The following is a 23085-nucleotide window of genomic DNA, read 5'->3' as shown; positions in this document are numbered from 1 at the left end:
TTATAGCACTATATTATTGGAATGGATTATATATTAGTTTACCTTTTTAATTATTACTTTAACAACTAACCAATGTTACTTAATTCAGAGTAAATTGTCTTTATTCGAAACACAATCTATTGTCATTACCTGTATAAAATAATAAAAATGAAAATATTAGAAATAACTACAAATTGGAGAGTAAGTGAGCACCGACATGGCAGGTGTCGATACTCTTCAGCTAAAACCGAGCTCACTTATATTCCTCTATACTTTATCACAGACATACCTACCTATACAATCACCCGAACGCCTCAAGCTATATATTTGTGCTGCTGAGCTTCACACTCAGGAGAGAATTTTCTTAAATAACTGTGTTTACCTTTTTTCCGACTACAGCAGACTTTTGATAGCATTTATAAACGAGCTCACATTAATACAATGTGATGTGCGTGCGTGCTGCCCGCGATGTACACGTACAGTGAATCCTCAATGGACGGACAGTAAAACTATTCAGTCATGCGATTTGTACGTTTATGGAAATTGCAGATCGAACAAATGTGAAAACATTACAAGCATTTCAATATTTGAAGCAACCGTTTTACTTTGTAGTGTCCGTCCATGAGCAATGGCTTTTGTATAGAATTTTTAGATAGTGTTACAAATTAAACTGTGTATCATTAAGATAGACTTTTGCAGCTGATTTTACATAATTAGAGCCATGAAGCAATATGCATACAATATAATAAACATATAATTAACTAACTATGGGATCTATAAACCGGTGTTTGTCTTAATATAGTTATAGCTCGCCGGTGTATAAAGCAGGGGCGACTGCTTCCTGAGTATAGGTTGAACTCTGCGAAACGCACACCAAAATATTTTTTCAATTTTTATGCCAGACATTTCCTTAAAATTAAATATATAGAGTTAGCTGTCCAACTTATTTAATTTATATAATTGTTAGCAATGAAGGCCTATTACTTCAAAGTTTTTGGTAATCAAATTGTATAAATCGTTCTCTTCTATCTCATACAAATATTTTATGCATATTTGATATACATACATCCAATATGATTTTATTTCTATTGCTTTGGTAAATTCAAGACTAATCTATACAAATTATAAGGCTCCACATTTCGTTTTGTTATATAAACATTGACAGCGCAACATTTTCAACAAGAAAGGAAATGTAATTTGTTGATCCAATCAGAGAATATTTTGCTAATATATATTGGGGAGATCATGTTTTATATGTTCCATTTACGCCTACATTGAATACCTCTGTAAAACTTCGATAACTAACAATTATTCGGGAGAAGTACTAACACGATTTACGATATAACACATTTTCACAGATTTTCCAATCTCTTGATTTATGATTTATTTGTTGTCGTTTGGTGCTTGCATTGTTGATTGGAGTTCATTTCATACAGGCAGCCCTCTGGTTGGTTGTAACTTAAAACAATTTAACACAATCATACAAAGTGTGGTTTAGTTAGCAGATTGGGAAATTGGATCGATCTTGACATCGGGAAACTTGAATTCGGGAAATTTAAGCATATCGGTCTTTCCATCGCTGCCGTACTGCTTGGCAACACGTTCCAGCTCATTTTTCAATTCTTTCTCGATTTCAGGATTCGGGTCAACCATCTTGCCACCTCTGCAAATAATATGATTGTAGATCGAATGACTTGAATTGTCCATTTGGTACTTACGCGCTCTTCTGCTTATATTCGCGCACCTTGTCCAGGAATAGTTGCTGGATCGGATCGGACGCCTTGTTCAGAGCTGGGGCAACAATGGCAATGTTGCGACGCGCCTCAGTGCGCAGAACACGGATACCGGTTAAAATAGATTGCGACAGCATCTATAAAACAATAGATTTCAAGTATATTGGTGCTAACAATTTGGTAACCTTAAAAGGTTATGTAATGCATGTTGTTTATGTAGCGTTAGGTGTTCTGACGTAGGTTATGAATATGTTAGTCCAGGTGAAATCTTGGTATTGGTTTAATATGCTTCACAGTTTATTTAATGCTTTTTCTTTACCTTATTTTATTTTCAAATGCTATTGTACTATATATGTGGAAAATTGTTCAGGCAGCAGCAGAGTGACAGCGTTTCGGCAACTAACAAATACTCAACATTTATTATACAAATACCAAAATGCCTACTTTGAACAAATAAAATACTGTTAAAATACCTTCCTGTTTACAAATTGAACAAAATGTTTAAAAATGCGTTATAAATAAGAAATTTTAAATATATTTATACATTTGGGATTTTGTCTTACAATTTATAATTTATAAACAGCAATAAATAGTTTTCAAACTATTAAAATTAAATATCGATAGTATATAAATATCGATTACGGACCCACCTGAATTCGTATATCGATTGCGGCATATATTCCACGTCAAGCGCTTGCAGTCCGAAGATTTTTTATTTTAATTTGTTTGAGTTGAGCGCAATACATTAAAAATGGTGAGCTTGCTACAGGAAATCGACACAGAACATGAGGATATGGTTCACCATGCGGCGCTTGACTTCTATGGACAGCTACTGGCTACCTGTTCGTCAGACGGAAGCATCCGAATCTTCAACTCCCGTAAAAACAACAAGGTTCTCACTGAACTGAAGGGACACCAGGGTCCTGTGTGGCAAGTAGCATGGGCACATCCAAAGTTTGGCAGCATCTTAGCATCGTGCTCCTATGATCGCAAAGTAATTATTTGGAAGTCGACTACACCCAGAGATTGGGCTAAACTGTGAGTGTCTGTTGTTTGTATATGTGTAATGCGTGTCAATGTTTTATGTTGACGTTATCTGTACCAGCAACAGATGTCGTCTATATTTAGATTCAGTTCCCCAATTATTGTAATTGCATTACATTTCAGATATGAGTACAGCAATCATGACTCCTCGGTCAATTCCGTGGACTTTGCGCCTCCAGAATATGGTTTAGTGCTTGCTTGTGCCAGCTCGGATGGTTCGATTTCAGTGCTCACCTGCAACACGGAGTACGGTAGTTGGGATGCCAAGAAGATACCCAATGCTCATACAATTGGAGTTAATGCTATTTCCTGGTGCCCGGCACAGGCACCCGATCCAGCCTTTGATCAGCGAGTCACTTCACGCAATACCGCCGTAAAACGTTTGGTCAGCGGAGGGTGCGATAATCTCGTTAAGGTGTGGCGTGAAGATAATGATCGCTGGGTTGATGAGCACCATCTCGAAGCACATTCCGATTGGGTGCGCGATGTTGCTTGGGCTCCATCGATTGGCTTGCCCCGCATGCAGATCGCCTCGGCCTCACAGGACCGTCACGTTATCATTTGGAACAGTAATGCTGATTTGAGCCAATGGACATCAACCGTGTTGCACACATTCGATGATGCTGTGTGGAGCATTTCCTGGTCCACCACAGGCAACGTGCTGGCTGTCACTGGAGGTGACAACAATGTCTCACTGTGGAAAGAGAACAGTGAGGGTCAATGGATACGTATTAACTATGAATCGGGCACTGCCACCCAATCGAAGCAGTCGCATCATCTACGCAATCCCCAGCAGCAACCCCAACAGCAACCGCCATCAAACAAGCCAGTTATGTCGGACTCTGAGCGCAGCTCGAACTTATCCAATTCGAACTTGTCACATTCGCAGATGTCAAACTAGATATATTTTATAGATCGTGTGAATGGCCTAATTACAAATATTGAAAATGTTGGTCATTAAATCTAACAAATTAAAAATATATGTATAATATAAAGTTAATGTTCCGTTTTCATTAATTAGCGAGCGGAACTCTGCGTAGCGCAATTTCGCAAATTTCAGCATTATTAGCTCCTAATGGCATTTATTCGAGTAATTCGCAATAAGTTCGTCTATATGTTTTCCCTCTCCTCGAGCCTAATGACTAGCTTTGCGTCCAAAGAGGACGCCCCAATTGCAATATTCCTGATGTTCCTGCCGTTTCAGTTAATTTCATTTTATTCATAAGGAAGGAAGTTACGCATTTCGCATAAATTTGCAACACGTGCCGCCCTACAATGGAACCAAACAGAGCAGGAAAACTAATTTGCCATATATAGTATATATTTGTGTATGCATTAGCAAGTTTTAATAGAATCAGTTTACAATATGGCGTGTTGAAGCGAAAATATAATTGAAATAACAAATTAATTGTGTTTGCATATTGTGATTTCTTCTTCTTGTCAAAGAACTTCAGAACATTGATTAAGTTGATCGACTCTGGTCAAATATTTAACAAAAGTTGGCAACACTGACTGAGATTTCCCAGGACCTGCTGATTGATTATTTGTAATTGAAAAATTTCAATGTGAAAAATGTCAATATATAGCGTCATTTTTCTAATTGCTTTCAGTTTTATTGATGCACTTCGAGTAGTTACAAAACTGCCACAATCCGCACTATTGTATCGTCATGGCACTCTTATGGTAATTGCATTTTAATAATTTAAAGCAGTTTCATTGCATGCGAGCGAAATTTCTAATTTAAATTCCAATCACAAATACATCAATATTTGCTGAAATACACAGAGTCTTTCAATACGTGTGACCTGGAGAGGGAGCAAGGGTGACACAGCTCAGCTAAAAGGGTTTCGCCTTGAAGGTTGATGCGGAAGAGCTCCTAGGTCCAGTTAGCAACAATGTAGTCGAATACACAGGTCGCTGTATAAAGCAGTGTATTACTTAGGTAGTAGGTAGTTACCTACCTCACCATAAAAAAAATAATAAATGAAAAATGTAGGATTTGCCAATATTACAAGTTTTACTGTTCTATCAAATTTTTCAACATTATTATTATTATATTTACCCTTTTAATATATCCTTTATGCACGTTCTACGTTTTAAAGAACATTTGTTCCTGTGAGTTCAGATGACAACATGAAGGAACTTCTTCTATTATGCCAAGTAAATAAAACTAAACTATTTTTGTTGTGTATCCGGATATGCACATACATATGTAACAGAAAGAGGGCAGCGTAGCATACTGTAACAGTAATGGTGCGATTCAATTTCAATTTCAGTTTTTCTGACAGCATTCATGTTCATCAACTTGTTAAACCACCTTCTGTCAATTGACGCGTTTTAAGGGTATGCTAAAATTCTTGCACTTTGAGCCTAGTTTTGGAATGTGAAGTGGCTATTGTAGATTTTGGTGTGTAACGCTCTTAATTATTGGCTAAGCCATGGGTTGGGCTGCACATAAAGGGCTTTCCACTTGCTGGACGCGTCACTTAAGTAATTGTTGACTTTGAGGCTACATGAACAATACATACATACATATATGCGCCTTAGGGGCTCAGCACTCATACTAATTGTCGGCTGGTAGGCGCTCTGCACCAGCTTGGACACTGATGATGTCATAGATTGCGTGCACTAGAGCCGTCATCAATATTGTGTACAGAGTCAACAACCAAGGAGCCAGACCATAGTCCAAGTCCAGGTCGCAAGTGCTGCATGAAAGAGTCGCTTGCGCCCCAAACGAACTCGTTCGCCCGCAATCAGCGCGGTTTAATCGCTCTGCTCGCCCACCACCATAATCCTTCGCCGCGCCGGACTCCAACTGACCGCATTGCTTGAGAGCGTTGCAAAGGTTTTCTTAGTATGCGGCATTGATTTTTTTTCTCCATTCTCTCATTCGTTCTTAATTTTGAGTTTCTGGGCTGTTTGTGTTTTGGTGCTTTTAGCACTTTTACTTTTGTACGCACGTAGAAAATTTGCATATTATTCGGCATACAGGGTGCTCCAACTGCGGCTGAACTGGGCTGGGCTAGCCTGGCCTGAGAATGAAAGTCGAATAGAATTTAAGCATATGTAAGCTTGTGTACCTTGCATCCATTGAAAATGCAAATTCAATGCGATCATCGTCCTTGAAATATTTTGTATTGATGCGGGTCTACGGATGCGATGAGTTCACCCCACAGTTGCTGGCGACACCATCTCATCTCTTAAGCATAAACTCTTGAAATTTACATAGACACAGCCTAGCCTATCCCCTCTAAACTAATGTTAATGTAGCACAGCACAATCTGAAGTTATTGAAAGCCGTATTATTATTATTTTGTGCAATGAATATAATAACATGAAGAGAGAGAGAGAGAGCGAGCGGGACAGGGCAGAGATTAGTAGAGGAAAAATTAAATAATTGAATATAGAGCATATCTATATAATATCCCATATATTATATTATCATATCATTATTATATTGTATTACATATACATATATAATAATAATAATAATAATATAAGCTTCAGATTTGTTAAAATAAAATTATTAAAATTAAATAATAATATAAGCTTCAGATTTGTTAAAATAAAATTATTAAGCTAATCTTCTTTGCCAGTACTCCACATTAAATCACATAATATCTTTACTACATAAATAATCGGACCTAGCCACTTAAGTTAGGTTTTATTTTTTCAAGGGACTTTTTCATCCTTTTCTCCTGATAGCCCTTTACCTTTAATTGGCTACATATACACGGTAAAAAATCCATACAAAAATATTAAAGTACATATTTCTACTACTCACTACTTATTTTGGTAATACTACTACTATTTACAATAAGGTGAAATATTAAATAGAGTGAAATGAATAAAATAAAATAAAATAAACATTCGTCCAGTTTCGTTACGCATTTTCTATAGTCCCAATTTGACCTATAGTAGAGCATAGTCCCTACCGAGTAGATTTATTATATTCAGCGAGCTACTGAAAGATCTTATTGCATTATACTTGAATAGCATACCGATAAGGATAATTAGCTGTGCAGCTTTTCACCTCACAACTCGTGACGTCGATGAGTCGTGCCCAGCTGGCCAGGAGAGCCAGAGCCAGAGCTAACCGCTTATGACAATGATGTATGTTTGTATTTAGTTAACTACGCAGGAGTTATTGGGCGTATGCCGTGAGCATTCGCATTCGCATTTCGCACACTTAATTTGAATGCTGTTGACTATTTTGGGAAACAGAAAGGTCAAATGGCTACGCGGCGTATGCGTAATAAAACGAAAAGTTAACACTCTGCCCCGCAGGAACTTGCCAAGTGTCTGACCCATTAGCAAGGACAATCGAGACTATACATATATGTGTGTGTGTGAAAGTGAATGCAAGAACTACATGTTCAGAAATGAAAATCAAAAGAAAGTTGTAATCTTTATTTGACCGTGTTTAATCTTTGCACAGATCTCGATAGAATTTCTGAATGTGCATGCAGGAATGCAGCGCAAGTAAATCGCATGTGGAGTCCAGTTTTACAGCGGGAGGGAGGTAAATCTAGATGCAATTAGACTCGACGATAATATGAAATTAAAGCACCTCAAATTGGCGTTCACTCAAGAGTTAATGGGCCCAGGTCTCATAGCGCAAATATGATGACCTCTAGGCATGCTCAGAGCCAGCTCTATAGATTTCGTGAGGAAATTATACCTATACTCGGTCTGTTGGCCATTTTGCATTTGCTTTGGCTATGTCGCACTAATTAATCATCAGTTAAGAATAACATGGCAGCCAGATTGTGGACAAAGAAATGGTTCTTTAATTACTGCTCCGCGCTCCACGTGTTACTGCAGCACCTCAATTTTTAGTTGATTCCCATTGTGGTGCCGCTGCTCTTGGTGGCTATTGGTGGTGGTGGTAGGTTTTTGCTTTTGGCCAGGTTTCGTGATTTTTCTATATAATTTTCCATGGATTTGCACCAGAACATTTATCAATAATGCCAAGACGTCTGTACGTACTTACTTCTTCTGTATTTATATATAATAAAATATTTGTAGCTCCTTAATTAGGTATAGCATGCAATATATATGTATTGGTTTCTTATAAATATACATATATATTATATACAACATTCAGTTTTGCCAACCAACTTTATTTAAAAATAAATATATTTTATATTTTAGATTTTACTATTGTTCCTGTACTTACTAACCTTTCTGCTTTGGTATTGTCGATTTGTTGTCCGTAAAGTCCAAGTTAAAGAAAGAATTTTTACCATGAACATATAGCCATGAAGTCATATAAGCCATGAAGTTCATTTTAAAGGATGTGCAGTCTATATAAGGCCATTTTGGTTCAGCCCTACGTCCCTATTGAGAATAGAGCCTATGAGCATCCACTTTTCAATAGGTTCTCGAATTATCAGTGTTACAATATAAAGGAATATTTTTATGCGAAGAGATGATAGATATTAGATTCTTTAAGATTTTCAATTTGCCAATTATGTCTATAAATATAAAAGCATTCGTATTTCTACATACAAGGGAAAAGAACTTGCTTGAATTCTACTCAAGAAATAGAATTGAACAGAAAGTCCTTTTTAAATGGAAAAGGTTCAGTCAATGTCCCAAAATTAGAAAAGTTCCGAATAAAGCCAAGTCCGACAAACCACAGCCCAAAAATGAGACTAATTAATATGCAAATATATAACATTTAGTTCATTATATTTAGTTAGCGTGTAAAATTAATTTCGCTTGCTTGAGTGAATACCAAGTGGTAGCAAAAGGCTTTAAATGCTTCGCGTTAAGTGGAGGGCAAATGGCTTTGATGTCAGAGCGATCAAAACAATCGTTTATAACCAGATTACCGTGCTGATAACGGGGTACAGGTTGACAAATTCGATCCCCAGAGAGGATTAGTTGGATAGCCGAAATACATACATCTATAGTATATATACATATGTATATATATAGACTAAGCCGGCATTATACGGTCTTCTACAAGGTCCTTTTTGGGTCCGTTTGCGAAATTTTCCGATATGCAAATGCTGATTGGTAAAATTGGTGATTTCAACGCTGTAGGCGTGTCGTGTGGGCGTGGCAAGTAACCTTTCCAGAGAGTTTAACTGCAAACGCAACAAGCGCCCACTCGGGGCATTTGATGGTGGTGCAAGTGAAATGTAATTAGAGACCTGCACAATCCTGAAAAACAAACCGAAAAAAACTTAAAACAGAATGAAAAAGAAAACAGAATAATGGCACAAAAAAGTATTTACTGTTGTTTTAGCAAAACCTGCTTCGCCCGGTGGTATTGTAGTAGTTGTTGTGCGTGCTAATGCCACCCTTTTGTGTTGTGTGTGACTTGGGCACGTATTAGACGTAGGCCCCAAAACTAGGCTATGCAATGGCTCTAATGACTTCGCCATTATAATAATACACACATAGAGTTGCGCCAGGACGACCACGACCACGACGATGGCGATGAGGACGCGGACGAGGTCGAGACGAGGCCATCCCGACTTTAGCGCAACAACAATCAAAATCGCACGAAGGTAACACTCAAAAAGCAACAACAACAAAATCCATCTTCGTTAACGCGGCTAACACGAAGTGCGTTTCAGCTTGGCTTATACACACACAACCACACACACACATGCATATTCATAGCTACACACACACATCCACAAGAACACATCCGAATTCAAATTCAAATTCAAATTTGTTAGCAAAGTTCAAAAGACGCCTAAGATTTTTGCATCATTCCCTTGAAAACAATAAAATAAATGAATAAATAACTTTCATTTCACGCAGTCAAGGCAAAACTCAAGGCTTTACATTTAAATTAAATATAAATTTAAATTATTAATTGAAACGAAGTGAAAAAAACTCGAGTATAAACTAACCTCTTTCACATTATTGCAGCCTTAAATTTCCAATTTTGTTAGCTATATTTTTATATAAATTATTTAATGAAATTAAGTACTGCAAGTAAAAAACAAATCATTTAAACTTAAATTAATTTGCTTTTTTTTTAATTTAAAAATTTTTTAAAATTTTAAAAACATATTTCCTCCATACAATTATAACTCATTATTTTTCCAAATTTATAATTTTTTTTTTTTGTTTAATTATTATTATTATTTTTTTTTTTTCTAAAAATAAATGTTTATAATAAGAGACACATACAAGAAATAATAAATTTAATATTTATGTTGATTAATAAAAATAAAATAAAATATAAATAATTTGAATAATTTTGTATTTTCCTTGTTTAGTAATTGCTACCTATTATAATAAATTTCTTTTTGAAAAATTAAAAATAATATTGTGCTTTCTTTGTTTATTTTTCTTTCTTAACACCTAACTATAATTTTATACAAAATATTTCAATTTCTATATTCATTTTAGTTTTCAAAATATATATACAAATATATACATATTTACAAACGCATATAGTAGAGGCACAGTCTCTGTAATATTAAATATAAATATAATAAACAAAGTCCTATGTGTTTATACATATATATTTCTATGAATTCTTCAACACGCTCTGTGAGAGTATACAAGCTTCGCTCTCAGACCTGCCAAATTTCGGCGGTCCTGCTGAGAGGAGCGGATGGGTTGGGGGTAGGCCTGTGGACTGGCGTGAGCGAGAAGTAAGTAACAGTCGCGCCGTCGGGCCGTCGAGCCGTCGAGCCGTAGAAAACTTAAGCTACATGTACCCCAGGAAATTCATCACTTGAATTTGGAACGCGCAGGCGACTGGTTCGTTATTTCGTTGGCTCAGCCAAGCCCGATAATAGACCCAAAAACTAAATAACACCAAAATATATTGAAGAGTTTTGAATACAAAACTGTGAGAACTTTAATCTGAACACGGAATATAATTTATATAGTTTTGCGTGCGAAGAGACAAAAAAAAGAGCAAAATATATTATAGTGAGAGTGATCTAACGCAATAAACACGCGTCAAGCTCTAAATTTGTTTTTATTGCATTTCGTCTCTTGGCGCCTTAGAACTCGTAATTTGTTGAAAGTGCGCTAGGATGCAGCCCTTGAAGCGCTTCACACAGTGCGGCAGCCTGACTATGCTCTTCGGAGTCTTCATTATACTCTTTGGCGTGAGCTCCACGGCTTTGACTACCTTCGGCAAGACCAACAACCAACCGCCACCCACACAAGGCCCCATAAGTAAGTACTAGAAAGAATCGAAGGTGAGCCAACCAAAAAAAGAAAAAAATAAAAACAGAAAAATGGTGAGGCTCCCTTTAAATTTATTTTATTTGTAATGCATGTAAAACGTTTCAAGTGTTTGTTGTAGCACCTTTGCTTGAGGTATTATATTATATTATATTATTATAAATGACTTACTATGAATCACTAAAGTTGACAAAACAATCCTTTGACTATTTTACAATCAAAGTTATAATTATAATTATAATGTTTTATATGAATAGTTAAATAAAATACATTCGAGGAATTTGCTATGAATCCGACAATTTGGCTTTTTAGCTATTTTTATTAGCTTTCTGACTTATTAAGAAATTTTGACCTCATCCAAATAACTTTGGGTTTATTGTTTTCACAGAAGTCTTAAAGAATAAATTTACTAGAATTTATAAATTTTTGTAAGTTTTTAAGTCGGTTTTTTTAAAGATCTGCAATAACGCCTCAAATGTATTTAGTTTTGCTCCTCTATCCTTAATTCGATTTTAATTTGTTTTCCATATAATTTCAATAGATTTTATATATCTAAGTAAAATCCTTTTGAGTGCGTAGGAAATAAGAATTTTTTATTTTAATAACAAGCAATAAATACAAATAAAAACAGCCTAAATGGTGAAACTGAATCTGTGAATAGACAATGATAAAAAAGAAATATATTTTAATTGGCGGATACCACAGAACAGTTTCCGTGGACAATATTATCCTTCAAGCTATTCGAACTGCTTTTTCATAAGCGCTATAGAAATTTGATTACAAGAACAGTTTTCGTTCAACTACTTAATTAGCGTTCTCCGGTACAAAAATCAAATCTGATATCTAATCTCACTATTGCCAATAATACTAAATGGTAATCGTAGTTCCCTAATAAGCGTTACTCCGACTTCAAGTCCCCAAATGACTCATGCTCCGTGTACGGCGGAAAATGGAGGCGGCTAATGACATGCCATGTGTCTGGCATGTCTCATAGCTAAGTACAATAACTAAACCATCGTTCAGCCAGCCTTAGGGCCCAGCATAAATCAGAAATTGATCAAACAAGTCAGTCAAGTGCAATGACAACAGCGCTAATAGCAAAGCAAACCGTTCATATTGTCATTGGAGCAGGCGGCATCGGGGCGGGGGAGAGACCAAAAGCGACTATCGGACATATTTCGACCAATTAGAATTAATAGTTAGAATATTTGTGTGCTCGTTGTATTAATTAATTTGCTGCTAATTTCTTTGTTTGCTCTACAGTCAAAGGTCGCGAATGTAACACCAACGATGACTGCTCGACAACAGAACGAACCAGCTGCGTGAAGGATCCCAGCGACTTCAAGATGCGTTGCCTGTGCGGTGATGACACGCCGCCCTCGTCTGGAGTCTGCCTAGATGTGCTCAAAGGTAGGCTGCGGGGCGAGCGACTCAAAGGGGCAAGCGGGGCGGCGGGCTGGGGCGGCGCGTGAAAAAGGGCGCCTCGAAATAGAATGCTGTAGCTAGTACGTACCTAATTGGGAGGTGTGCACATCACATTCATTATTTAAAGGGTCAGCTGCTTGGAAGCTATCTGCTTTGTTTGCCAGCGACTCAAGTGTCAAGGGGCTGTAAATGAGAATTAAACAAAGCACCATCATATATGTACTATGTACATCATTCTTGAAAACTAACACGAGGGGCCTGTTAACTTGCCACGATTTCATATTCCATTTCACAAATGTCTTACGGATGGGTTTTATACACTATCTGGATTTTCAAAAGGAGAGCGAGAATGACAATGAGAAAGAAAAAAGAGAGATAGAGAGAGAGAGTGAGAGACAGTTTGATAGAGATATATACATAGATACATAAATATCGTGGAAGAGCCGACGTTAGGAAAAAGTATAGGGAGACGAATCAAAAGAGAGAGAGAGAGAGAGAGAGAGAGGGACAGAGAGATCGTTAAGTAAATATATATATATTTTTTTTGTTGAATTTATAAAATTTATTTATTTACAGGTTAACATACCGATACCTTTTTTGGAAATTTAATCTAAACAGAAATTTTAACTAATTTACATACTAGAAGCTACAATCTAGGATAGATCAGGAAATATAAAAGAAAGGAAAAGGAAACAAATGACTTAGTAAGAAATAGCCTTTACCACATAAAAAAAACTTCTGAAAAATAGATCTGCATATATGTAGCTTTATATATAAGAATAATAGTACAGATTATATTTGATCCCTAATTGTATTAGTAGTAGAAGTAGTAGAAGCAGTAGTACTACTTCGTAGTAGCAGTAGTAGTAGAAGTAGTAGTAGCAATAGTATTCGATGTAGTTGTAGTAGAAGTAGTAGTAGCAGTAGTATTCGATGTAGTTGTAGTAGAAGTAGTAGTAGTAGTAGTAGTAGTATTAGTTAGTAGTAGATATTGTTGAATCTGTTTAAGGAATGGTTGTACTTTTACTCATATTTCGAGTAAACAAAACTTGTTTCACATTCATATTCATGATTCAGCTAGAATCTAGAAATCAAGAATTATGGATTCCGATGACCTAACTATAGGCCCTAATGATAGATAAATAGTAGACAAGAATATATTTATTGTCTGCTCTTGCCATTTGCCTGCTGCAGCCCTTGTAGCATTTCCTCTTGCGATGTTGAATGCGACTCCAGACGCGATTCTCTTTATGGTAGTGTAACGCCAAATTTATTTAAGAATGTCGTGACTTGTTACAGCAGAGCCAAGGTATAAAATCGCTGCAGTGCCAATTTGTGACATGCACTGCTCAGAAAATACTCTGCATACATATTACATCTACATGTGTACATGTTTATAATCCGAAACAGGATATTTCAGGCTCGCCATGGCTGTGGCTAAATTATAGCATTCTCATACTGTTCGCATGCCTACAAACATCAAATGTTCTCAAATGCTGGACTCGTGACTAGAATCCTGCTATGTATATATCATTTATAAATATCGACTAGGTGACTTTATAACATAGAATAAGAAGAAGAGAGTCGTATATTTATTTCGGTAAAACATTATAATGGATATAAACGGAAAAATCATAATTTAGATTTATAAGTGTACAATGCAATTACTATTACAATTTACAATTATTTTTGAAAATATACCCAGATATTAAATAGATGAATACATGCTTACCTAAAAGAGTCATCCCAAAACTATCCAGCTTTATATAACCACGTTGAAATATTTAATAGTTAGTATTTATTTGAAGATGTTTTATATGAATAATGAATATTCAGTTATCTTTGTTTGTCATAGTTACATGATATAATTACTACTTTAATTTATTTCATTCCCATGAAATATACTAAAATTAAGTTCGATAAAGTTTTGTATTTAGTCTCGAATGAAATCTAGAAATCTTTTAGCAAGTTTTATATTATTGTTTATATTCATAAATGACTAGAGATTAGGATTCAATCCCAGCAGCGGCCTAGCTGGTATCTTTATATGCGGGATACTTAAACTATAATTTCACATTGATATTTAGCCATACGCGACATCAAAGTAACAGTTGTAGACGGATAATATGCTGATAAGGAGGGATGCGAGTTTTCGCAATAAACAGAAACAGATGTGAAGATGTTTTTAAATTTCTGTCTAATGAAGGTTTCGAATGTCTAAGAGTCTCTAACAATAGTTTATAAAGATAAAATAGCTCACGGCAATTACTCAACTTTGCAGGTCTCCGACATCGATGCCACAGCAATCATGAGTGTGAGGATGGCATGGTTTGTCAATTCGAGAACACCAATCGCACCATCGGGGTATCCAAGTTCATGTCGAGTAAAACCAAGCTGTGTCTCTGCGACAACGACAACGGCTACGTGGAGGACATTTTGCACGACATTTGCAGTGGAGGTGAGACCAACCGCTAATGGGCTTCAAATGATAAAGTTAATATTTTTTACGTTTTTTTGAACTCACATTTTAGCAAACCAACAATATGCTGTAAGTCTTTTGATATCGATCTGCACTCTGCTGGCGCCGTTTCTCTTCTCCGCTCACATGAGCATGAGGAAGCATTTCTAGAAGGCTCCTCAGACCGCAAGGCAAAGGAAATCCGAACCCAGTGCAATATTTACGTTAATATCCATCAAATGTGCCTCAATGAATCAAAAACCATAGTTTGAAAATCTCAATGCTCCAATCAAATGATCTCTCTAAACTGCAGTAATCTACTCAATTGGCTAGAAAAATAGATGTTCTCCACAGTATGGCCTTCATTAGTCGAATGTCGTTATATTATATAAGTTTCATAAGTACCACCGTCAATTTTATTCGCTTCTCACACAAGTCGCGTTATACATATTAATATAAATTTATATTTATATATTAAATTATATAATATTATCTAAAAGTGGTTTTTATAGATTCCATAACCGAACACTAGTCTGTACTTGATATATCAATAACAAATGTTGCCTAAAATGCAATTTAATTCAATTTAATATGTAGCAAGCATTAGCACATGTCAATGAAATAATAGCATATATACATACATATCTTAAATTCAATTTAATTCAAATATGTCCTGTAATTCTGGCTAAGACATCTCACAATTTACTATGGAAGCAATCCCGATGTGAATGACGTATAAATGTATGCACATGGAAAAGTTTTAATATGTAGCCCACACCTGAAACCAAAATGATTTTCAATCTTGACTTTTTGCTTTAATTATGAAATAGTTGCATTCAAGTGAATTTTGTACGTTACCGTTAAGAACCTTACCAATTGAAAACGTTATTTCCGTAGCAGTAAAATTTTATTAAATAAAAGTTTTAAAAATAATCAGAGCGTTTCATTAACATATTAAAAAATCCTACATTATTTTCTTTTTAATAAAAATATATGTTGTTTTAAATACATATGTATAATAAAATTCTAAAAATAAAAAAAATTGATCTCGCCCAACGTGGGGCTCGAACCCACGACCCTGAGATTAAGAGTCTCATGCTCTACCGACTGAGCTAGCCGGGCAGTTGAGATGCAAGTGCCAAAAGTTCTTGAACAACTGGTTCACTTAGGTCGTTTTAACCAATTCACAAGATAATAAATAATGCATATTTATAAATGAAATGAATTTGTACTTTGAGGCAAGCATATTTAAAAAAAATTTGCTTAGTCACAATGTCAACAACATTCGCTTTCGCACGCTCTCTCACCTTCTAAGCTTTCGAGTGCGAGAGAAAAAGCATACGCACTTCCAATTCCGCAAGTGAGTATAGTACGACTTTATGTTCAATGGCATTTCCCCAAACCCAAAAGCTCTCAGTTGGCATTGTTGGCATTCAATAAAAGCTCCGAAGCTTTATTGGTTGCAAGCAAACAATTGCCTACGCTGGCCCAGTCTCATATTTAACGCTTCAATTCGTGGTCTTAGGCTGCTCGAATAAGCTGTGATGTTGTCTGTTAAAAACTAAGTTTGATTTTTGTTTTAATATATATATATTTGATATATTTGAAATGATGTGAATCCCAAAGTGTATATGATGCAAATGGCATTACAAAACTTGTGGATCGGTAAAAGTTTTGGCCACTAAATCTGACTTGCATGCAAATGAAGCGATCACCAAAGCCAAATATACGCAATTATGTGCAATTAAATTGACAATAAACCTTTTTCAAATACGGTTTTTTTCCTTTCAATAAACGAGTATACAAACAAAAATGTTATAAGTCAAGTTGCCGGTGCGAGCAATACAAAGCATTTGTTTTCAATAGAGGCCTAATTATTTTGAACTCAACTAAAAATCTGGGTAAGTTGGCGAAATAATTGACGTCTATGCACAAAAGGGCCTCGCATTTTTCGGTCATGAGATCATATGTTAAATGGAAAATCACAGTAAAGCAAAAAACTAAGTTAAGTATATAAAGTTCATATTTAACACCGTGCCATTCGAGTAAAGTACCCCAAATATTAAAAAAGCTAACAAAAAATGTATTTTTACGCACATTATTTGTTTTACTTTTTGTGTTAAGCAAAAAAGAAAAGAAGAAGAACAATACGAGTTCTTGTCGTATCTCGTTTCATGCTTAAGTACAATCACTCCAACCTACATTACCCGCATAAATTAAGGGCCACTTCCTTAAACCCATAATCGACAACGACCCTATAGCTCATATAAATTCATATTCAGATTGAGTCGATGTAGCCACGTCTATAGGTCTATACCCAATCGCATGCGGAAACTATAAAAATGAATATATAAATGACAAGCTTTAAGTGTGTTTAGATTTTAAATATTTAAAATATCATTTCTTATACGTCAAATGTGGATTTACTTTAGAATAGAAATAATTACATAACTTGCTTCTAACAACTTGCTTCAAACAAAAATGTTAAACAATAGAATAAGCATGCCATAAGTCTGGTAGGGCGAAGAAACCATATTTAATATTTGTTAATCTACACACGATACAGAATTCATAAACAGATCATATTTAATTATCAGTCCACAGTTAATGTATCAATTATTAAAAACATACAAAATGATGAATTGATCAAAATTATAGAATAATTTAATCACTGTAATTAAAATAGGATTGAAAATAATTATTAATACATTTAATATATCTAACAATTTCCATTCAAATATTATTATTATTTGTTAATCTATACACGATACAGAATTCATAAACAGATCATATTTAATTATCAGTCTAGAGTTAATGTGTCAATTATAAAAAAAATACAAAATGATGAATTGATCAAAATTATAGAATAATTTGATCATTTTGATTAAAATGAGATTGAAAATAATTATTAATACATTTAATATATATAACAATTTCCATGCAAATTTTTGTAGAATTCTGTTGATTGATTTTAAAATGAAGTTTAACCCAGCTATGAATCACGTATACCTAAATGACGCCTTCAAGTCCTCCACCATATCCATCAACTTAAACCTTCCAGAGCAAAGTACCAGCGACTGCAGTTTGGGAGCATCATTTCAGGAGTCCAAGGAGCTTGTACGTAAGTTAATTTTAATACAATAATAACCAATAATAGAATATTACTGACAACAGAAATGTAGAGAATGCATATTAGGAGAGATATAGAGATATAGATATAGAATTTAAGAAAGAGATATCTATATGATTTGGCTCTAAAATAAGCTTTAAGATTATGCGTGACGAGTAAAATGAGGCTTAGTGTGGAAGGGTGTGTAAGGAGGTTTATATTAATTTATGTGATTCGTTCAGTCTTAATTGACGTTTGTTTAATTACCGTTTTGACATTAACTAAACCTTTATATAAGCAGAGTTTTGTTTTATTATTAATTAACGAGTTGAAGCTTTAGCATTGCGACCTAATAGCTCTCATTCCCTTTAAAAATATTTTATATATTTTTGCACAGCTGGAAATAAGAGCTCAAGCAAGATAGGCTTCCGCCATAGAGGGAAAATAATTATTGATGTTCTCATAAGATACACCCAATTTACCCTTGACAATGAAACGTGTGCATGTTAAATAAAAAATAAAAAAATACTATGAACAAAAAACAATAGTAATTGCTGTACAATAATAACAGAACGTAAATCAACTCACTAACATAGCGAATGCTTAGTACGTGCCATTATGAATTATAGTGAACGTCACATTACGGTTTATTATTGTAGAATATCTATTTATATATAGATATATATGTAGGTACTGCTTACTTATTAGCTTTTAATTCAAGGTCGCATTCTTCGTTCCAGTGACAGAAGATGGCCGAAAGGTGCCCCCAGCTGCGAGCCGAAGTATTCTGGACAGGTCGCGAGGCTGTTTCGAGAACTGCAAAAGGCGCCTATTCAATAAGAGGACGCTGCACAAGCGCCTGCCCATTCTGCGCTGGCTTCCGGCGTATAGAAGCGAGGATGCCATTTGTGATCTGGTAGCCGGCATAAGTGTCGGACTCACAGTCATTCCACAGGCGCTAGCCTATGCGGGAATTGCAGGTCTTCCTGTGGCGGTAAGTAGAGACATGGTCCCGATTTAAGTTTTGTTTGCCACTTTTACCTTTTGATTCGTTTAGTATGGACTGTACTCTAGTTTCGCTGGATGCTTCGTGTATATATTCCTGGGCAGTTGTAAGGACGTGCCGCTGGGTCCTTCAGCTATTGTTGCGCTGCTGACGTATCAGGTGGCGCAGGGCTCCTGGCAGAAGTCCGTGTTGCTTTGCCTTATGTGCGGAGTTGTTGAGCTGCTAATGGGCCTGTTTGGGCTGGGTTTTCTCATTGACTTTGTTTCTGGGCCGGTGGCGTCAGGTTTCACCTCAGCCGTCTCGCTGATTATTCTATCCTCACAAATTCAGAATGTGCTGGGCATTAAGGCCAATGGCAATACCTTTGTGGAGGTCTGGAGGCAGGTGTTCGCCAACATACAAGACTCGCGACCGACGGATACTATTCTAGGAATCACGTGCATTGTGGTTCTCCTGATGTTGCGCATGCTCTCCTCATACCGCATTGGACCTGCACCGGATGAGCCGCACTCGCGCTGTCAACGCGTTGCCAACAAGCTCTTCTGGATTGTGGGCACGGCGCGCAACGCGATCCTGGTCGTCGTCTGCTGCATCATGGGCTACCTGCTGCACAGCGACCAGCATGGAGCGCCCTTTCGCATCGTAGGCGAGATACCCCCGGGCCTGCCCAGTGTGCAGTGGCCCCCCACATCTCTAAGCGCCAACGAGACCGCAGACGGCAATCCACTGGGCTTCGTCGACATGGTGCACAGCATTGGCTCCGGGCTAATAGTGATTCCCCTGATCTCCCTCATGGAGAGTATTGCAATTGCAAAGGCTTTCGGTGAGTGCGTCGACGAAATCCTAAGTCAAATGATTCACTAGCTGAGTATTTTCAATTATTGTCAGCCTTTGGCCAGCCCATCGACGCATCCCAGGAGCTCATAGCTATCGGCACAGCCAATATACTGAACTCCTTCATGCAGGGCTTCCCGGGCACCGGCGCCCTGAGTCGTGGAGCTGTCAACAATGCCAGCGGGGTGCGCACTCCACTGAGCAACGTTTATTCGGGAACCTTAGTCATTGTAGCACTGATGTTTCTTACGCCGTACTTCTACTTCATTCCTAAGGCCACGCTGGCGGCAATCATAATTGCCGCGGTTGTCTTCATGATCGAGATCAAAGTATTAAAGCCCATCTGGCGTTCCAAAAGTAAGTTAACTAACAATTCGTGTTTATACTTTAAGATCTCTAGTAAAATGCTATCGCAACAGATACAAAAGTTTAATGTCCCGCTCAATTTCAAGAAGATCAAAGCTACATAAGTGCAACCTGAAGCTGAATTCGAAACTCAGGCCAAAAAGGTTATTAACTTCCTGCCGAGAGCTACCTGAGTTTAGGGTGCTTCAACTTCAAAGCTCTTAATCAATGATTGCTGATAAAGATAATTTCAAGTGTTTTCAGATTGGCATGCGTTAACTCAACAGCTTTTTTTGCTGTTGTGCAGTAAAACTTTCCATTAATCTTATGAAAACTTGTCGTAAAAGGCAAGCCTCGCTTAAAGTTGTATAATTTTCGCGGAATAAGTGGTTCGTTAATAATAATTAACTAGGCAGTACTTAAAGTTTATTGCTATACTTTGCAAGTGATGTGCTGTAAAAATATTTGTGTATATCTTATTAAATTGTAATTAAGGTATTTCATTATTTTTCCACCAGTTTTTAGAAATAGTTCTTTTCATTTTCAATAATTCATTTCAAGGGCCTGGAAAGGGAACTCAGGCTAAAATGGTATTGTTAAGATAAATGCCATATGTATAAGGAGGCGTTGCAGACCCCTTAAAGTTTACATATATGTAAATATATTCTTGATCAAGTCGATGAACTATTTACGATATTAAAGCTATCTCTCTAGATAACTAACCCCTTAATCTCATTATCGATCAACATCGATCCTTTTACTTCCATTTTTAAGATTAGCTTACAAAGCTTAAATACAAGATTGATCTATACATATACATATATAAAGGGTATATCCCCTCCTCTGTTATATTTCAATTTAACATGTATTATTATTACTATAATTTTCTCATACAGAAAGTGATCTGGTGCCGGGCATAGGAACCTTCGTAGCTTGCCTGGTGCTGCCTTTGGAGTGTGGAATTCTCATTGGAATCGGAATCAATGTTATTTTTATATTGTACAATGTGGCTCGTCCGAAGTTAAGCTTCGAGCTTTTGTTAACCCAATCAGGCATCGAATATTTGATGATTACACCCGATCGTTGCCTAATCTTTCCTTCAGTGGAATATGTCAGAAACTGGGTTAATAAACACTCCATACGCCAGAATGTGCCTGTCGTCGTCGATGCGTCGCATGTTTATGGAGCTGACTTTACCACAGCCACCGTTGTCGGTTCCCTAATCAGCGATTTCCAGCAGCGACAACAGTTACTATTCTTCTACAATCTGAAGCCAACTATCTATGAGCTGTTCAAGCAAGTATCGGCAGCTCAGCTTGTGGTCTACTATCAAGAGCATCAGCTTGAAAATTTACTAAAGGAACGAAACTATTCACAAAAATCAGAGCCTGCATAATATTTCAGCTAAATTGTTAGCTCATTTGCTTATTTAAATAGTATATAGCATGATTAGTTTTGTTTTTAAAATTTAAAATAATAGTAATTTATAATATAAAATTATTTATTCTCATTATTTAAAAGATTACTAAGAATAAAGATAAAAAAAAATATAAATTATATTTAACATACCGAAATCTGAGTTTCCTTCGACTAACACTATATGAGAGCCAAAATTAAATTTCATTTAATTTAAATATAATTAAAAAAAAAAAAAAAAAGCTGCAAAAATGTTTTAATATTCTTAATAAATTTTTACATTTTTCTGTACATATATGAATGCATATATACATATTTAATTTTGCATGAGTTAAAATATATGCCGATAGTCGATATATACATAGCTATCGATATATCAGTGATACCAGTGCTCTAAGCGTAAAATTTTGCCTTTACACAGCACTAAAATATAAAACGTGCTTAAGTATTTTTTAGCACATTCTCGTCAAAACACATTTCTTGTATTGTGCCGCGTTATTTACTTTTGCCCATAATAAAACGAAATGAAGCGATTAACGGATGAACGTACAAAGATTCTCTTTGAGAAGCTTGCTAAATAGTAAGTAGGTTAGATGCAAGTCAATAGTTGGTTATAAATTTCCATTCATTTTCAGCATTGGAACAAACGTTCAACAACTCATTGATAGGCCGGATGGAACTTATTGCTTCCGCGAGCACAAAGATCGTGTTTATTATGTCTCTGAGCGCATATTAAAGCTAAGCGAGTGTTTCGGCTACAAGCAACTTGTGTGCGTGGGCACCTGCTTTGGAAAGTTTTCGAAGACAAATAAACTAAAGTTCCATATTACGGCACTTTATTATTTGGCCCCCTATGCACAGTACAAGGTTTGGGTCAAACCTTCTTTTGAGCAACAGTTTCTTTATGGCAATCACATACCAAAATCTGGCTTGGGCAGAATAACGGAGAACGCTGGACAGTACCAGGGTGTGGTTGTGTTTTCTATGAATGACTTGGCTCTAGGATTTGGTGTTCTTGCCCGATCCACTACTGAATGTAAAACTGCCGATCCGCTGACGACTGTTTGCTTTCATCAGTCTGATATTGGCGAATATATACGCGCTGAGGATACACTCTTTTAATTTTAATGAAAATATGATGTTAGTAAGATAATAAACTTGTATAGTTAAGCGAAAAGTAAGTCTACTAAGAAATCGTTATAAATCGCATCCTGTATAATTTAAAAAATGATTACAAAATAAAATTCTTTTGTTCGCAAATATAAAATTTTAAGAAGAAATAACGACTGTCAATTAAGGAAATAAGTTATAAATTTATAATTAAACAGTTCTTTTTAAAACAACGAATAAAAAATAATTTCATAAACTTATTTACCTGGCATTGGGCTTATGAATAATCGTAGAACAGCAATTAAAATGTCAATTTGTACTATATTCAGAATTTTTGATTCGATATTTAAAAAAATACTTGTCACCGATAGCTTCCATCACGATAATGGGCAATTTAACTTGTCACCACTCCGATTAAAGAAAATTTATCAAATGAGAGTAGGAATCGATTAAAACT

The 23085-nt window shown here is 36.0% G+C and overlaps 5 protein-coding genes, 2 long non-coding RNA genes and 1 other non-coding gene across 10 annotated transcripts; 4 read left to right on the top strand and 4 right to left on the bottom strand.

Annotated features, from left to right (window-relative positions):
* Positions 1-1338: 1338 nt before the first annotated feature.
* Positions 1339-2190, bottom strand: ATPsynCF6 (ATP synthase, coupling factor 6). The gene is made up of 3 exons (XM_018000257.2): positions 2032-2190; positions 1698-1849; positions 1339-1642 (listed from the first exon to the last, which is right to left on the bottom strand). Exons 2-3 carry the CDS (start codon positions 1847-1849, stop codon positions 1474-1476), a joined length of 321 nt encoding a protein of 106 aa, XP_017855746.1. The 5' UTR covers positions 2032-2190; the 3' UTR covers positions 1339-1473.
* Positions 2191-2248: 58 nt separating this feature from the next.
* On the top strand, positions 2249-3756 carry Sec13 (nuclear pore and COPII coat complex component secretory 13). The gene is made up of 2 exons (XM_018000253.2): positions 2249-2750; positions 2880-3756. Exons 1-2 carry the CDS (start codon positions 2464-2466, stop codon positions 3655-3657), a joined length of 1065 nt encoding a protein of 354 aa, XP_017855742.1. The 5' UTR covers positions 2249-2463; the 3' UTR covers positions 3658-3756.
* A 3383-nt stretch (positions 3757-7139) lies between these two features.
* LOC149270866 (uncharacterized) lies at positions 7140-23085 on the bottom strand. Its single transcript, XR_016269630.1, has 3 exons — positions 22894-23085; positions 7940-8927; positions 7140-7754 (listed from the first exon to the last, which is right to left on the bottom strand). It is a non-coding gene; the product is annotated as an uncharacterized LOC149270866 (long non-coding RNA).
* sosie (oogenesis-related protein sosie) lies at positions 10444-15741 on the top strand. Of its 2 annotated transcripts, XM_089466347.1 has the most exons (4): positions 10444-10916; positions 12189-12335; positions 14632-14808; positions 14882-15741. In XM_089466347.1, exons 1-4 carry the CDS (start codon positions 10772-10774, stop codon positions 14977-14979), a joined length of 567 nt encoding a protein of 188 aa, XP_089322473.1. In that variant the 5' UTR covers positions 10444-10771; the 3' UTR covers positions 14980-15741. The 2 variants fall into 2 exon arrangements, with proteins under 2 accessions (XP_089322473.1, XP_089322507.1); XM_089466381.1 differs by lacking the exons at positions 10444-10916; positions 12189-12335 and adding an exon at positions 12946-13054.
* Positions 15326-16254, bottom strand: LOC149270867 (uncharacterized). Its single transcript, XR_016269646.1, has 3 exons — positions 16116-16254; positions 15450-15586; positions 15326-15372 (listed from the first exon to the last, which is right to left on the bottom strand). It is a non-coding gene; the product is annotated as an uncharacterized LOC149270867 (long non-coding RNA).
* Positions 15858-15930, bottom strand: TRNAK-CUU (transfer RNA lysine (anticodon CUU)). The gene has a single exon. It is a non-coding gene; the product is annotated as a tRNA-Lys (tRNA).
* On the top strand, positions 16568-21676 carry Esp (Epidermal stripes and patches). Of its 2 annotated transcripts, none has more exons than XM_089465916.1 (6): positions 16568-16709; positions 17763-17925; positions 18639-18911; positions 18975-19746; positions 19812-20114; positions 20999-21676. In XM_089465916.1, the coding sequence occupies exons 2-6, from the start codon at positions 17785-17787 to the stop codon at positions 21496-21498; spliced, it is 1989 nt and encodes a 662-aa protein (XP_089322042.1). In that variant the 5' UTR covers positions 16568-16709; positions 17763-17784; the 3' UTR covers positions 21499-21676. The 2 variants fall into 2 exon arrangements, with proteins under 2 accessions (XP_089322042.1, XP_089322102.1); XM_089465976.1 differs by having other exon boundaries at positions 17763-17929; positions 18658-18911.
* On the top strand, positions 21938-22801 carry LOC108609247 (60S ribosome subunit biogenesis protein NIP7 homolog). The gene is made up of 2 exons (XM_018000999.2): positions 21938-22098; positions 22154-22801. Exons 1-2 carry the CDS (start codon positions 22043-22045, stop codon positions 22638-22640), a joined length of 543 nt encoding a protein of 180 aa, XP_017856488.1. The 5' UTR covers positions 21938-22042; the 3' UTR covers positions 22641-22801.

The sequence above is a fragment of the Drosophila arizonae genome, chromosome 2 (genome assembly GCF_054131065.1).
Source record: "Drosophila arizonae isolate 15081-1271.41 chromosome 2, UAZ_ARI_1.0, whole genome shotgun sequence".
NCBI classification, from domain to species: domain Eukaryota; kingdom Metazoa; phylum Arthropoda; class Insecta; order Diptera; family Drosophilidae; genus Drosophila; species Drosophila arizonae.
The sequence above is the reverse complement of the archived record's forward strand: the minus strand, read 5'-3'. Positions and strand labels throughout refer to the sequence as shown.

Bases quoted from the DNA above. Each gene is read 5' to 3' on its own strand.
- ATPsynCF6 (XM_018000257.2), bottom strand. From the start codon at position 1,849: ATGCTGTCGCAATCTATTTTAACCGGTATCCGTGTTCTGCGCACTGAG. The intron at 1,643-1,697 runs GTAAGTACCAAA...TATTATTTGCAG, and splicing joins GAATATAAGCAGAAGAGCGC to AGGTGGCAAGATGGTTGACC.
- Sec13 (XM_018000253.2), top strand. From the start codon at position 2,464: ATGGTGAGCTTGCTACAGGAAATCGACACAGAACATGAGGATATGGTT. The intron at 2,751-2,879 runs GTGAGTGTCTGT...ATTACATTTCAG, and splicing joins CCCAGAGATTGGGCTAAACT to ATATGAGTACAGCAATCATG.
- sosie (XM_089466347.1), top strand. From the start codon at position 10,772: ATGCAGCCCTTGAAGCGCTTCACACAGTGCGGCAGCCTGACTATGCTC. The intron at 10,917-12,188 runs GTAAGTACTAGA...TTTGCTCTACAG, and splicing joins ACCCACACAAGGCCCCATAA to TCAAAGGTCGCGAATGTAAC. The intron at 14,809-14,881 runs GTGAGACCAACC...CTCACATTTTAG, and splicing joins GCACGACATTTGCAGTGGAG to CAAACCAACAATATGCTGTA.
- Esp (XM_089465916.1), top strand. From the start codon at position 17,785: ATGAAGTTTAACCCAGCTATGAATCACGTATACCTAAATGACGCCTTC. The intron at 18,912-18,974 runs GTAAGTAGAGAC...TGATTCGTTTAG, and splicing joins TTGCAGGTCTTCCTGTGGCG to TATGGACTGTACTCTAGTTT. The intron at 19,747-19,811 runs GTGAGTGCGTCG...AATTATTGTCAG, and splicing joins TGCAATTGCAAAGGCTTTCG to CCTTTGGCCAGCCCATCGAC.
- LOC108609247 (XM_018000999.2), top strand. From the start codon at position 22,043: ATGAAGCGATTAACGGATGAACGTACAAAGATTCTCTTTGAGAAGCTT. The intron at 22,099-22,153 runs GTAAGTAGGTTA...ATTCATTTTCAG, and splicing joins TTTGAGAAGCTTGCTAAATA to CATTGGAACAAACGTTCAAC.